We start from the raw sequence: 14,390 nt of genomic DNA, 5'->3' as shown, positions 1-14,390 counted from the left end.
CTCAAAAAAGTATGAGAAACAAAATGGAAATTATCTATAACACCAGTAATGCTTCACATCTATCTGTATTTCTGCGGATACAATATTTTGATCATACTGTATGTACTTTTGCATCCTACTTTTCTTGTTTTTATATTGTGAGAAAAAAAAAAAACCTTTAAATCTTGTCAGCTCCTAAAATACATTTTATTTTTACTATTCTGGGGACTCTGTTGGCAGTATGAAGGCCCATTATTAGGTTGCTTTGTTAAGTATAAAATCAGCAAAAAGTAAAAAAAAAAAATAGTAATTTTAAGAATCAGGTAACTGTACAATTTTATCTAGACCAGGTTACTGGGGCCATAAGCCCCCTCTCCTTGCATCTTTATGATCCCACAACACCAACTGGGAGCCCTGAGCCCCTGGTTAGAGGTTTGGGGCTCAGGTGACGGTAGCTGGAGGCCCACGGTCAAGGCTACGGCCGCGGGGTGCACGCCACTAGGCACCGCAGAGACTTCGCCTGGGCTCACGGGCTGTCCGGCTGTTTCCCTGGGTCCCGCTCTGGCCGCAGCCCCGGACCGACCGCCCCGGGCGGGGGAGCAGTCGGACCGGGGAGGACAAGGCGGCGGGGCGGGCGCAGAGCCGGGGACCTCTGCCTTTCAGGACGGGCGCTGGAGGCACGGGGTCCCTCTCCCCTGAGGGCCTAACCTCGGGCTCCCCGCCGGCCCACCCCCATCCCCGCCGCGGCCCTGTGGCCAGCAGACAGTGGCGTCCCTGCGGCCCCAGAGCTCCTCCGGACCGGGCACTCACCCTCAACCAAAATGGCGCGGGAGGCCTCAGGTGGGGCACGTGACTTCGCGCGCCGCCCCGTCCGCCTCCAGCGCCGCTCCGAGCCCGGCGGTAAGCGGCTGGCTGTGAGCTGCCACGCGCGAAGCATGCTCCGGGGGCCGGCGGCGGTCTGGGCGGCGCTCGGCCCGCTGCTTTGGGCCTGCGGGCTGGCGCTGCGGGGCGGGATGCTCTACCCCCGGGAGAGCCCGTCGCGGGAGCGCAAGGAGCTGAACGGCCTCTGGAGCTTCCGCGCCGACTTCTCCGAGAACCGGCGCCAGGGCTTCGAGCAGCAGTGGTACCGGACGCCGCTGCGCGAGGTGCGGGCCCAGCGGGGGAGGTGGGCAGGGAGCCTTCCTCTGAGGTCTCGGAGCTGTCGGCCAGGAGGAGGTTAAAGCTGGAAGGGTTTGGAGGCGTGGGATCAGACGACGGGGAGAGGGACTGCGAGGGAGGAAACGGGTGGAGGGCCGGCCCGGACGTCCGGGGGGCGGCGGGGCAGGCCTCTGCTCCAGCCCGGTTCGGTAAGACTGGCTGAGCCGGACAGGCTCGCGGCGCTGGCACCGAGCTCGGGGGCGGGAGGACAGGAGGTGTAGGCGTCTTGGCACCAGCCCTGCCCTGGCGCGAAGGACCTGGGGTTCTGAGGTTCAGAGAGAGGACGGGGCTTGGCACCCACCCGGCCAAGGACTCCTCCCCGGCTCTCCCCTCTGACTTGGGTGGTGTCGGCGGGAAGTGGTGCTGGGCCTGTGTGCCCACTGGCCCTCTCTTCTCTCCTAGATCCTCTTTTGTCAGTCTTTGCCATCCGTTCCTCAGGGGAGGAAGAACTGGGTGCCGGGCTTGTGCCCCACTCACAGTTTCCTCAGCAGAGCAGCCCCTGCCCCCACCAGCTTCCTCCCCGGGGCGGTCGGTTGTCTTCCTCTTAGGGTCTGGTCTGAACAGATCCTCTTGCCTCTGCCTGGGTTGTGGGCTGGGCTCGCCCTTGTCCACAGACTGCCCTGAGAAGGAGCTGGCTGCCCCCCAGCCCCAGACACAAACCATGCTAGCAGGAGGATCTCTTACCAAGTTATACATCCATTCAGCCAACGTTTTTTGAGTCTTTTACATGCAGGGCTGTGCCAGACCCTGGGATACAGCTGTGAGGGACAGAGGAAATCCCACAGACAGGACGTCAGGAAGGTCTTCCCCAGGCTGCTTCCAGGCTCACCGAGCTGTCCTGCTGGTGCCTAGCCTTCTACTGGAGATGTTCAGGGGATGCCCTGTCAGGCTCAGGCTCACCCAGTTCTGCCAGGTTGTCAGAAGGCAGTATCCCATGGGCCCCCAAAGGCCTTCCCTGACCATCCCTGCCACCCTCCACACTCTCTTCATAGAGCTGATCACCTGACAGCGGAAGTCTTCCTCACGGTTTTATTCCTAGCACCCAGAACAGCATTGTAGGTATTCACTGCACACCGTTGATCGAGTGACTGAGTGACCGCTGTGTGCTTCGTGGAGTTGTGCGAATTAAATGAGCTCCATAAACGGCATCAGCCAGTTGCTGGCAAAGAATAAGAATGGTGGGGTGGCCTGGAATCTCGGGACCCAGGGGAAGTCATCTTACCCAGCCTTCTTCCTGCAGGCCAGGTGGCTGGGGGACGTGGCCCCTGGGGAAGGGGGTTGCCTGGGTCCTGGTCCTCAATTCCTAGGTGGTCTGGACCTGATCCCAGCCCTTCTTTCCTCAGTCGGGCCCCACCCTGGACATGCCGGTTCCCTCCAGCTTCAATGATGTGGGCCAGGATAGGCAGCTGCGCAGCTTTGTCGGCTGGGTGTGGTACGAGCGGGAGGCGACCCTGCCCCAGCGATGGACTCAGGACCTGGGCACCAGAGTGGTGCTGAGGATTGGCAGCGCCCACTACTATGCCATTGTGGTGAGTACAACAAGCATCGGGCAGGGCGAGTGGTCATGTGCAGTTGCTGAGCAGCCTGGGGTTGCCTTGGGGTGTGTGGTTCCCAGGGGTCACCTGACAGCCTGCCTCCTGGGGTGGACTGGGGGGGGGTACACCCATGTCCCACACTGGGGTTGGTGCCCTGGGTCGGGGGAAGGTTGCCTGATCTGTTCAGGTGGAGCTTCATTCCTCCATTCCTGAGGCAGGGGGTGGCTGGCGGGGCCCTGAGCCCCCACATACGACACTTCTGTGTGAGGGAGTGCCTGCGAAGGCCACCCTGACTTGCTGTTCCCTCCCCGTATCTTTCTTTTTTTTTTTTTTTTCCCTCCCCGTATCTTTCTGTCTGCAGTGGGTGAATGGGGTCCACGTGGCAGAGCATGAGGGGGGCCATCTCCCCTTCGAGGCTGACATCAGCAAGCTGGTACAGAGTGGGCCCCTGGCCTCTTGCCGCATTACCATTGCCATCAACAACACGCTCACCCCCCACACTCTGCCGCCAGGGACCATCCTCTACCAGACGGATACCTCCAAGTGAGCAGCACCCTGCTCCCCCCTCCACCCCACTCCCCACCCTGCCGACTGGTCTTCCCACTGGGGCAGGGTGGCCCTAGCAGAGGTGAGGCCCTGGCTCTGGGAGGCCAGGGAGACATGTGAGCTGAGGTCAGAGTATCAGAGCAAGGTCCAAGTTGGCCATTGTTCTCCCATCCTAGGTACCCCAAGGGTTACTTTGTCCAGAACATAAACTTTGACTTCTTCAACTACGCGGGGCTGCATCGGCCCGTGCTCCTCTACACCACACCTACCACCTACATTGATGACATCACCGTCAGCACCAGCGTGGACCAAGACACTGGTAAGGGCTCCCTGCAGGAACTTCCCTCAGCCAGGCCCCAAGTGGCTCTGCTCCCTGTTTGGAAAGATGCTCCAGGAGAAAGCCTCTGCCGGCATCTCTTCCCCCTCGGGGTTCCCATCCGCCCAAAAAGAGCTGAAATCCAGCCTGTCTGAACTGCACGGGCAGCAGAAATCATTCATCTGGTCTGACCTCCTTTTGTGAGGGAACGAAGCCCAAGGAGAAGTGGGGCTTGTGTAAAATCATAGCTCAGGGTGAATCGCTTAGGATTCATGAGAATCTGTGTCCCTTCCCACTGTGCTGCCCTCGCCTCATCTCCCCTCATTGCAGGTTGGGCTCCAGAAATAAACGGTTGTTGGCTGAGGACTCCTCAGAGTGGTGGCTGCAGGAGGCTCTCTGTGTGACCCAGATCGTGTCCCTCCCTTTTTGGTCTGATCTTCCTTGTCTCTTGCAGGGCTGGTGGATTACCAGATTTTTGTTGAAGGCGGTGAACACTTTCAACTGGAAGTGCGTCTTCTGGATGAGGAAGGCAAAGTCGTGGCCCAGGGGACAGGGGGTCGGGGCCAGCTGCAGGTGCCCAATGCCCACCTCTGGTGGCCATACCTGATGCATGAGCACCCTGCCTACCTGTACTCATTGGAGGTAACGAGGTCTTTTGCCCCCACCCAGCAGCCTTGGCTTCCAAGGGGGTGCAGGACAGGTAGTCAGGTACACGTGGTCCTCTGAGCTTCCGGTCTGATTTTCTCACCGCTTGGTAGGGAGGCCCAGTTTTGAAGAGCAGGCACCAGGGGCAGGGTGAATGTTCTTCCTTGTTAATGGCAGAAGCTGGGAATTTCTGCATCTCTCTGCGTGCAGCCCCAGACGTTGGCCGTTGTGGTTCACAAGGGGCCTTCCCGCTGGAGGGTGGGCTGTGCGGGGCTCAGGCCAGCACGGATGCCTCACACCGGTGCTCGGCTTTCACAGGTGAGGTTGACCGCGCAGACGGCAGCTGGGTCTGTGTCTGACTTCTACACTCTCCCCGTGGGGATTCGCACGGTGGCTGTCACAGAGCACCAGTTCCTCATCAATGGGAAACCTTTCTATTTCCACGGGGTCAACAAGCACGAGGATGCAGATGTGAGTCGTGGCTTCTGGGTTCCTGTGACAGTTGTTGCTCACCACTGCCTTCCGCGTGACCCCTGAAGCAATTGAGGGTGACTCAGAGCAGTGAAGCAAACTGCTTGAAACAGTTGCCGGATGGGGCCTGATGGGGCCTGTCCTTGTGCCAGATTGAGGGCTAATGGGGTGACCCTTCCGGGGCCTGGCTCCAGACGGAAGTGCATCTGGAACAGGGGAGGGAGGATCACTCAACTGTGCTCTCCCCTAGATCCGAGGGAAGGGCTTTGACTGGCCACTGCTGGTGAAGGACTTCAATTTGCTTCGCTGGCTCGGGGCCAACGCCTTCCGCACCAGTCACTACCCCTACGCGGAGGAGGTGATGCAGCTCTGTGACCGCTATGGGATCGTGGTCATCGACGAGAGTCCCGGTGTGGGCATCGTGCTGGTGTGAGTGCCCGCCGCCCTCCCTGCTCAGCCTGCCGGGGGCGCAGGCGCTGACGGCTCCTTTTCCTCCCTCTGCCACAGCGAGAGCTACAGCAACGTGTCTCTGCAGCACCACCTGGAGGTGATGGAGGAGCTGGTGCGCAGGGACAAGAATCACCCGGCTGTTGTGATGTGGTCTGTGGCCAATGAGCCCACTTCCTTCCTGAAACCTGCCGGTTACTACTTCAAGTGAGTGCTCCCTCTGCCCTGGGTGGGGTCAGGGGTGAGACCTCAGCCCTTTGGTCTGGGTCAGCCTTGGGTGGCAGCGCTGAGGTTGGCTCTGGGGCAGGCATGTGCTATGAGAGGCAGCGTCCACTCCCAGCCCAGGTGGGGGTGCCTCCGTACATGGTCACTGCAGGGCACCAAGTACACACCCACCACTTGTGATTTCAACCCACTGAGCCCTGTGTCCCTTTTTCACATCTGAAATGAAATCTAGGGTTAACTTTTTTTTTTTTTTAAGTTTATTTATTTTAAGAGAGCACGTGCAAGTGGGGGAGGGACGGAGAGAGGGAGAGAGAGAGAATCCCAAGCAAGCTCTGCACTGTCACCACGGAGCCTGACAGGGGGCTTGAACTCACAAACCGTGAGATCATGACCTGAGCTGACACCAAGAGTCACATGCTTAACCGACTGAGCCACCCTGGGCACCCCTGGAGTTAACTTCTGCACAGAGTGACTTAGAGACATAACTTCAGGTTATGAAAAGAACAGTGGCCTGGCCCAACTATGATACAGAGGAGGGTCATTTATATAATTACACGTGAGTGCATGAGCCAACTCCCCAGAAGAGCCAGTGAAGGGGTCAGACGCTTGCACTTAGATGTGGAACCGCCTGAGAACGCAGCTACAGATGCTGACAGTGGGGGCATCGTTTTGGTGACTGATGCCACCGGCGGTGTTTCCTTCACTGCTGTGCATTTATGAAGTGGTGACTCACTCTAGGTAAAGTTCCAAGCCAAACCAAGTATAGTCTTCTCTCAATTTTTATGTTATCTCCATTCCTGGGAAATTTAGTGCATGTTACACCTGCAAAAACCACTTGGTGATGCTTTGGGTTCATCTCTGTAAAGTGGCTTTATGAAACTGGATTATGTAGGCACATGATTATAAACAGGTTTTTCAATGACATGCACGTTCTGACTGTTTTAAGTTACATTACTAGACAGGATCAGCCCATCTAAAAGTTCATGGTCCCATTCACTAAATGCCAGTAGGCTCCCCCCACCCTGGCATTGCAGTGGACAGAAACCACACCTACGGGTGGTTTCCAGCGGTGGGAGGGTTTACTACCTCAGGGTGGGGGTGGTCCTTGGTTCCTTGTCTTTCTTACAATCATGCAGTTGTAACTTGGCCCACAGAGGGGGATCACTTCGCTTGGCTCTAGAGGCAGCAGAGGCCATTCAGTGTCGTGGAGTGCTGTGAGCTGAGCCGTGGGTACAAGATGCGGGGCTCTGAGCAGCAGGCCCACTGGGCAAAGCTCTGAACGTGCAGCCTGGTGCCTTGAGGCACAGGCCTGTGTGAGCTGGGGCTGGGGAGACAGAAGTTTGTTGTGGGGCAGAAAGCGCAGGTGTCCGAGAATGGGTGTCTGCAAGCTTTTCTGGGAGGTGGAGAGAAGGTGATGCATGATCGTTGGTGCAGTAGGGAGGTGGCCAGGGAATGGCTGGAGCTGCCTGGGCATCAGGAGCTCAGCGAGGCTTCAAAGCTTCCCAGAGGCACACAGGTTGTTTCAGAGTGTGGCTCTGGTACTCGAGGTGAAGGGTGCTGTTCTGGCTTGAGGAACCGCAGCCCTTGTATGAGGAGAGCAGGGTGGGAAGAGTGTCATGGAGAAGGAAGCCAGCTGTGGGGACGGGGAGCAGAGGAGCAAGCTTGACCAGTGAACGGAGTGAGCTGTGCTGAGGTGGCCTGTGACGGGTCCCCAGGCTGAGCCCTGAGCGCAGGCTGGGCCCTCTGTTGGGAGCCTCTTTCCGCAGCTCCTCCTTGGGGAATGAGACGAAATGCTGTTTTTTCTGAGTATGGGGGTGACTCTCCAGTGTCAGTTAAGTGCCCTGCTATTGTCTCCCAGAGCCCTGTACCGCCCACTTGTAATGGCAGCATAGCGTTTCCCCGTGCAAATGTCTGGTCCCACTGCTCCTGTTCCAGTCTCCAGTGAGCGCCCAGTGCACACACAGCCCGCCTCCTCACACACATCCTCTACTCGTTAAATTAACGTCCACGTTGGCCCACGCCCCACCCATTCCCTGTTTTCAAGAGGTTTTTCCGAGATTCCGGCAGCACCCAGCCCAGCCCAGCCCAAGGACCCCAGCTGTGAGGGTGGCCTTCCCTCTGTGGGGGTGGGATATGGGGAGCGAGAAGGAAAGAGGCCAAGGAACGTGATCTAAGGCTAGAAGACCGTGTTTGCCTACCGAAAGGAGTCTTCAAGGTCGGGAGGGAGGAAGGGTTTTGTCTTTAGTTTTTGGCTTCGAGACAGGGTGGAGAGAGAGAGAGAGAGAAAGACGGCTGTATGAGGGCCCTTCCCAGACTGATGAGCCTGTGTCTTCTGCCCTCTGTGGACAGGACGCTGATTGCTCACACCAAAGCCTTGGATCCCTCCCGGCCCGTGACCTTTGTGACCAACTCCAACTATGAAGCAGACCTGGGGGTGAGCCTGGGGGTCTCTGTGCCACTTCTCTTCCCTGCCTGTCCTCTCGCCTTGCTCTGATCCTTGCTAACACAGGCTGCTGGGAGGAGCCCTGAGCAGCCGGTCCAGACGCGTCCCTGGATGGTCTTCAGGTTAAAGATAACTAGCTGCTTGTTTGCCCAGCAGTATGGCTTCTCAGTCCAAGGAGGCTGGGCACAGGGAGGTTTCGTGCATTCTCAGGTCAGAGTCAGGGTTTGATGCTCTGCGGTTTAGTATGCTTTTAAAGTGGCACAGGTTTAAGGGAGCTTAAAGTTGTCACTGTCCAGTGTTTCTCAAACCCAGCTGGTTGTCAGAACCACTCAGAGAAGCTCTTTGAAAGTACAGATGCCTAGATGCTGATCTAATAAGTCCAGGCTGGCAATCTGAGTTTTTAAGAAGGGAACCCCTGATTGGAATCGAAGGGTCAGACAGGCTCACTTGGCTGGCTGGACCACACGCATCCCTCCCCACCCCCTGGCGCAGCAACCCCTCAGAAACTATGCGCAGGGTTACACTGAGGCTGTAGGTAGAACATGGCAGCAAGAGAATGTGTCTTCACCAGAGAACTGAAGGCCAGCCCTTAAAAGGAAAGCACTACAGAAAGAGAAAACATCTGCAGAAAGAATGGAGGAGAGAACGCAATGTACAAAATGAACTGGGAACACTCCTTTTAACATGAGCGACCAAAGGCTCATAGCCCTGGTGTTTCCCTTGGCATCTTTTGAGAACAGCCCCTTCAAAGAAGCATAAAGACTGTGCCCAAACACCAGCATGGCACAGGCAGGCTCTCATGTCCTCAGAGCCCAAGTGGCATATCCTCGTTCTCGTCTTCTGTGTGGATGGGGCAGCCAGTGCCTGGGCCACAGAGGGTTGCCAGGCTCACCTGGTGGGATGTGTGATCCGTGTGCAAGTGTCCACCCGCGGGCACTTCCCTAGCTCCCTCTTTCTGCCCGCTGCTTTCAGCCACAGTTTGGAAAGGGGCTCGGTCGCTTGGGAAGGTCGGACCACATCAGCCCCAGTACAGGCTTTCGAGACTGGCTTGTGTTCTGGTGATAGGAGAGGCCGGACAGTTGGCTGGCCTAGCCCTTGCCACTCAGTCCTGAGCACCGCACTGTGTAGACATGAGGGGTCCCGCCCATCATTGCCGCTGCCCTCCTAGGAGGGAAGTTTTCGGCCACTCTGTGGCCCCAGCACCAGCTCACGAACGACATGGTTCACCAAGACCTTTGTGGGGAAAAAAACCGCCTCTGTCCTTCAGTTGGGAACATTTCCCAGGTAAGGGAAGCCCAGTGACAGGAGCGCCACCGCCCCGGGCTGGCACCGCGACCGGCTCATGGGGCGTCTGCTCTACCGCTCAGTCTCTCCAGAGCCCAGCTACAGCCAGGTCAAGAGCGTCAGCCCAGGATTATAGACTTGCCTTATTCAGGTCACTTCTATGTCTGCTACACGTGGGAGCACCTAGATCATTTTCTGCAGCCCCCTGTTGCCTCCTGTGCCGGAAGAGCCCCCTGAGTTTGTGAGCCCTAATGCTCTTACAGTCTTTTGGTTCGTGAACAAGCTTAATGCTCTCATCCTAGGTGCCGTATGTGGACGTCATCTGTGTGAATAGTTACTACTCTTGGTATCATGACTATGGTCACATGGAGGTGATTCAGCTGCAGCTGGCAACCCAGTTTGAGAACTGGTATAAGACCTATCAGAAACCAATAATCCAGAGCGAGTACGGAGCAGACACCATTGCAGGGTTTCACCAGGTAAGTGGTGTAGAACATCGTTTATTTTTTCACTCTCGGACATTTCCCCAAGCTGGAAATGTGCTCCTCTCCCACCCCTCACTTGTCCTGATGATCTCCATGCAGTGCTGGCTCACACCAGCCTGTCCTCCACACTCGCGGCTGCCGGACTCGGGCCTCCGCCTCGCTTGCTTGGTCCTCCTTACTGGCCTCGTTTCCAAAGAGCCTCCCCTAGCTGCCCGAGTGGTCTCCTGAGCAAATCCGAATCTTGGGAGCCTTGTCATTGGCTTCCCCTGACCCCCACGCTAAAGCCCCAGTCCCTGGCTGGGGCAGTCAACGTCCTTTGCTCTCTGCCCTCTCCCAGGTCGTCCTCCTCTGCTTTCACTCCTGGGCTGTTTTCACTGTGCTTGTTGGCTCCTGCTCTGGTGTGGGCTGTTCCGTCTGCCTGGAATGCCCACGTTAGCACCACATTCACTGACTACGGGATTCTTACTCTGTTCACATCTCAGCTCAGACGTCCCCTCTTTGGTGAGGTTTACCCCGCCTGCCATAGGCAGAGGAAACTGCTCCTTCTGCCTGGTCTTTGTGTCAGCGTTTCTCACTGGGTGCCATCATTATCTCTTTGGCCCCCTCCCTGACCAGACTGTGGGCTCCAAGAGAGAGACTGAATCCTATGTATCAGTGCTTCCCAAGCCCTCAGCAGTGTCCGGCCCTCAGTGGGTGCTAAATAATAATTGTTAAGGAAATGAATGAAATCTTGGAGCAAGGTTTTTTTTTTTTTTTTCTGTTTATTTTTTATTTTTGAGAGAGAGAGAGAGAGAGAGACAAAGGATCTGAAGCAGGCTCTGCACTGAAAGCAGAGAGCCTGATGCGGGACTTGAACTCACGAACTATGAGATCATGACCTGAGCTGAAGTCAGACGCTCGGCCAACTGAGCCACCCAGGTGTCCCCGAGGAAGATTTAATCACTAGCTTTTCTCTCTCTCTCTCTCTTTTTTATTCATTTCCTTCCCAAAGATATGATGCTTTATCTTGGGGATTTTTTTCATGTGGGTTTTTGAAGCACAGCCAGCCCCTCATCCCTACCCAGCTTCCTTACACTCAACTGTCACAAGTACCACGTTCCTTGTTGACACATTTTTTTAAAAATTTTTTTGTAATGTTTATTTTTGAGAGAGAGACAGAGACAGAGTGTGAGTCGGGGAGGGACAGAGAGAGAGAGAGAGAGAGGAAGACACAGACTGTGAAGCAGGCTCCAGGCTCCGAGCTGTTAGCACAGAGCCCAACACAGGGCTCGAACCCATAAACCATGAGATCATGACCTGAGCTGAAGTTGGACGCTTAACTGAGCCACCCAGGTGCCCAACACACCTTTCTTAATATGCTTATCCTTGGTATGTTGAACAGCTACCTCTATGTGCTATATTATTCTGTTCATACCCTTAAATTCATCTTGCTTACACAGAATGCCACTTTACAAACTGGTAAAGTAAGGGAAAATAGCTTATGAAGACAGTGTATATGTACATCAGCTCTCTGTTTTTGAAAAGGTAACCAACTCTGAATGTTTAAGAAACTCAGTCTAGACCTAGTGCTGATAGGACCCTTTGCAGTGATGGAGTGTTTCTGCATTGTCCAAGAGGGTAGCCACCAGCCACATGTGACTCTTGAGGACTTGAAATATGACTAGTTATGACTGAGTTGACTTAGTTTAATTCGGTTTTAAGAATTAGACAATGCGGTTGTCTAATGGGTTGTTTCCATTAAAACAAAGTAAGAACATCTACATATACAACTTCGGAACTGGAACAAAACCTGGCTCAGTTGTACCGTTACATTACCAGTGTGTCCTCGATAGCATTTCTATCCTTCTCTTTGGAAAAGAAAGCCAAGGCCTACAGGGCTTTGTTCTCTTGTAAAGTGACTGAAGAGCTCTATCCTTGAACGTTTAAGATTTGAGTGCCCCTCAGGTTGCCATGGGATGAAAACTGAGACCGTCCCAAGAACCTCTAAAAGGTCATTATATCTTAGTACACAGCACACAGGCGCTCTTCACCAGGTACTGAACGAGTCCACAGACGTGGCCTCTGCCTTCGTTCATCAGGACCCTTCTCACCTGTCAGGTCCTTGACGTCTCCTCAAGGGAGCTTTGCGTGGCCCTTCTCAGCCCCACCGCTAAACACCCCCTGGCTCTGGCTCTGGCTTTGCACTCTGCCAGTCACCCCCATTTACCCTCATTACGCTAACACCTTGAGTCTTTCTTGTCGGAGTATAAAGCCTGCAGGGGCAGGGACACTCGCCTTTCTTGCTTGTCACTTCATCACCAGAGCCTCCATCCATACTAAGTGATTATTTGTTGAATGGACGGATGTGCTAAGTAGCAGCTGCTCACCCAGACCAGATACAGAGGAATGCGAGTTGAGTTCAAGTGAGTCACACTATTTCTCAAATCGTCAGCTGGCAGCTACTTAAAATGTGAGTTTTAAATTTATTATCTGAAGACTCATTTTTACTTCCAGTGTAGCTCAGCTTTCAGGCTGCACTGGTGAATAGAGATGGAAGATAAAATATCAAACTCTGCTTAGAAATAAAGCAGTTCCTAATTAAGGTTCCCTAAACAATCCCTTTTCTTTACTCTGGGCTACACCACAGCCTGGCTGTATCTCCACCCGCGCCCGAGTCCTGCAGTCACTGCAGCCCACCGTGGAGACGGGTATTTTGGTCACGTCACATGGATCTTTATTTTTATCTACCATTTACAATTCTGCCAGTTCTGCCTCTTAACTTCACTCTCTGCCTTGAATTCCAGGACCCACCTCTGATGTTCAGCGAGGAATACCAGAAAGGTCTGCTGGAGCAGTATCATTTGGTTCTGGATCAAAAACGCAAAGAATACGTGGTCGGAGAGCTCATCTGGAACTTTGCCGATTTTATGACTAACCAGTGTAAGTGGCAGTTGGGTTTGCGGAGTGTACTGTTCCTCATTTTTTCAGGTTGGCCTTTTAGTTCAGGACATTTGTTTGTAAGAGCAGTGGAAACGAGGGGGAAAGCTCTAATCAGTGTAAGCTACGTGAGGATTTCCTAGTTTGGCAAGCAGCAATCACTTGCCCGCTTCCCAGATCATTTCATGGTAAAAAAGCAAACGGAGGATGTATTATCTTGAGGCAAAAATGACCAACTTGCCTCTGTCTGTTTCACAACAGTGTGTGGAAAAAGTGGACCTAACTTTGGATTCACGTGTGGGCTACACTTATTATTCCAGAGTACGGTACAAAGCCTGGGAAACTTAGTATGTTTTGGTGTGTTTTACATCGTTCACTTGTAGGAGGCAGGTTTACCAAATGCAAGTGTCAAAGTGTTTGGAATGTGGGAGGGTCTGAAAGTCTTCGGAGAGAATACCGTCTGCATTCTTTCTCAAGCGGGGAGACGTGAGGGCCACTTCAGTGCCATTCATCGTGGATCCCATTTCTTTCTATACCTGTAGGTGTTACTGGTTTCTTGATATCCCATAAACTTAGCATAGCGATTTGGGGAGGTAAGGAAGGATTTGCTAGTAGTGGGATTTACAACCTGTTATTCACAGGGAAAGACAAGTCTTTGGAAGGCGAAAGTTTAATGAAAAATTAGAATGGAAAGAGGAAGGTAGAGTAAAAGGAACAAGAACTCAAGCCTCTCTCTGGCAAGTGAGATCGACGGCTCCTGAAGTCCGGTTTCGTGAATGGATGCGCTGGCTCTGTGTAGTAAGAAATTAGCTGTGCGACTGTGGACAGATGATCTGACCCTGTCACAAGCCTGTAAGTGGGGATGAGCCCCCTGCGGGTCGATGTAGGAATTCATGTGATAAAGTGCTTGGCCCAGTGCCTGGCATTTGCTTCTCGTGGAAAGACCTTCCCGTTCAGCGGAAGCTGTGGTTTCACCTGAGGTGGAGAGAAGGTGTGCTGGGAGCCTGTGGCCCGCTTCGCCTCCTTCCCAGCTTCAGCTGCTGCAGAGCAGCCGACCTGCCACTGGCAGTTGGAACCCAGCCGGAAGTCTGCCTGAGAGAGCTTTGAAATCTGGTAGATCCCACCGAGGCACCCTTGCCTGGTCAGGACCCCAGCTCCCACTAGGAGAGCCGTCTCTTTAGAAAAGCCCAGGCCTTTCTCAGGGTAACTCTGTCTCAGTCCCCACTCTCATTACCGGGCAGCTGGGTGCTCATGTTTCAAACCTTATTTTGCAGATAAAAGAAAAATAATTTTAGATTTTCCTCTAAGAGACAACAACAACAACAACAACAAAAATATACCAGGGAGCTGAGCTGTTTGGGGGAGCAGCAGGTTAAATCTTTAGCCTTACATTAAGTGGCCACTTCAGACCAAGCAATCCTAAGTTTTATAGAAAAGGACATTTCTGTTTCGTGCCCAGCTTGTCTCTAGGTTGGTTCCCGTTTGGCCCATCAGAAGTCATCTGAAATACCTTTTTGCCTTGTTTTTAGCACCGCAGAGAGTAATGGGGAATAAAAAGGGGATCTTCACGCGCCAGAGACAACCAAAAGGGGCAGCGTTCCTTTTGCGAGAGAGATACTGGAAACTTGCCAATGAAACCAGGTATCCCTGGTCAGCTGTGAAGTCACAGTGTTTGGAAAACAGCCCATTTACTCTCTAAAGCAAGAACTACCTCTGCTGACAAGAGCAGATAGCAGCCCCTCCTCCACAAGTAAGGGGCGACTTCCACAGCAGTCCTGGACTGTGCATGGCCGACTGGGAAGTTTCTGGCCCGGATTTTGTACTAATTTACCAGAAGGGAATGTCAGAGGTGCAAATAAAAGCTTTCGTAGTGTGGGAATAAAGAGTTGTCTTAAAAGTGA

The 14,390-nt window shown here is 54.0% G+C and overlaps 1 protein-coding gene across 2 annotated transcripts; it reads left to right on the top strand.

Moving 5' to 3' along the window:
• Positions 1 to 896: 896 nt before the first annotated feature.
• Positions 897 to 14,390, top strand: GUSB (glucuronidase beta). 2 transcript variants are annotated; one of them, XM_030300331.1, is made up of 12 exons: positions 897 to 1,124; positions 2,520 to 2,705; positions 3,073 to 3,254; positions 3,434 to 3,576; positions 4,028 to 4,215; positions 4,537 to 4,689; positions 4,940 to 5,118; positions 5,197 to 5,343; positions 7,711 to 7,795; positions 9,391 to 9,567; positions 12,357 to 12,492; positions 14,019 to 14,390. In XM_030300331.1, exons 1-12 carry the CDS (start codon positions 915 to 917, stop codon positions 14,186 to 14,188), a joined length of 1,956 nt encoding a protein of 651 aa, XP_030156191.1. In that variant the 5' UTR covers positions 897 to 914; the 3' UTR covers positions 14,189 to 14,390. The 2 variants fall into 2 exon arrangements, with proteins under 2 accessions (XP_030156191.1, XP_030156192.1); XM_030300332.1 differs by lacking the exons at positions 897 to 1,124; positions 3,073 to 3,254; positions 3,434 to 3,576 and having other exon boundaries at positions 2,639 to 2,705.

The sequence above is a fragment of the Lynx canadensis genome, chromosome E3 (genome assembly GCF_007474595.2).
Source record: "Lynx canadensis isolate LIC74 chromosome E3, mLynCan4.pri.v2, whole genome shotgun sequence".
NCBI classification, from domain to species: domain Eukaryota; kingdom Metazoa; phylum Chordata; class Mammalia; order Carnivora; family Felidae; genus Lynx; species Lynx canadensis.
This window is presented reverse-complemented; position numbering and strand designations above follow the sequence as displayed.

Excerpts from the sequence above, each read along its gene's own strand:
- GUSB (XM_030300331.1), top strand. The coding sequence starts at position 915 with ATGCTCCGGGGGCCGGCGGCGGTCTGGGCGGCGCTCGGCCCGCTGCTT. Across the intron at positions 7,796-9,390 it reads ACTATGAAGCAGACCTGGGG|GTGCCGTATGTGGACGTCAT; the intron begins GTGAGCCTGGGG and ends CTCTCATCCTAG. Across the intron at positions 9,568-12,356 it reads CCATTGCAGGGTTTCACCAG|GACCCACCTCTGATGTTCAG; the intron begins GTAAGTGGTGTA and ends CTTGAATTCCAG.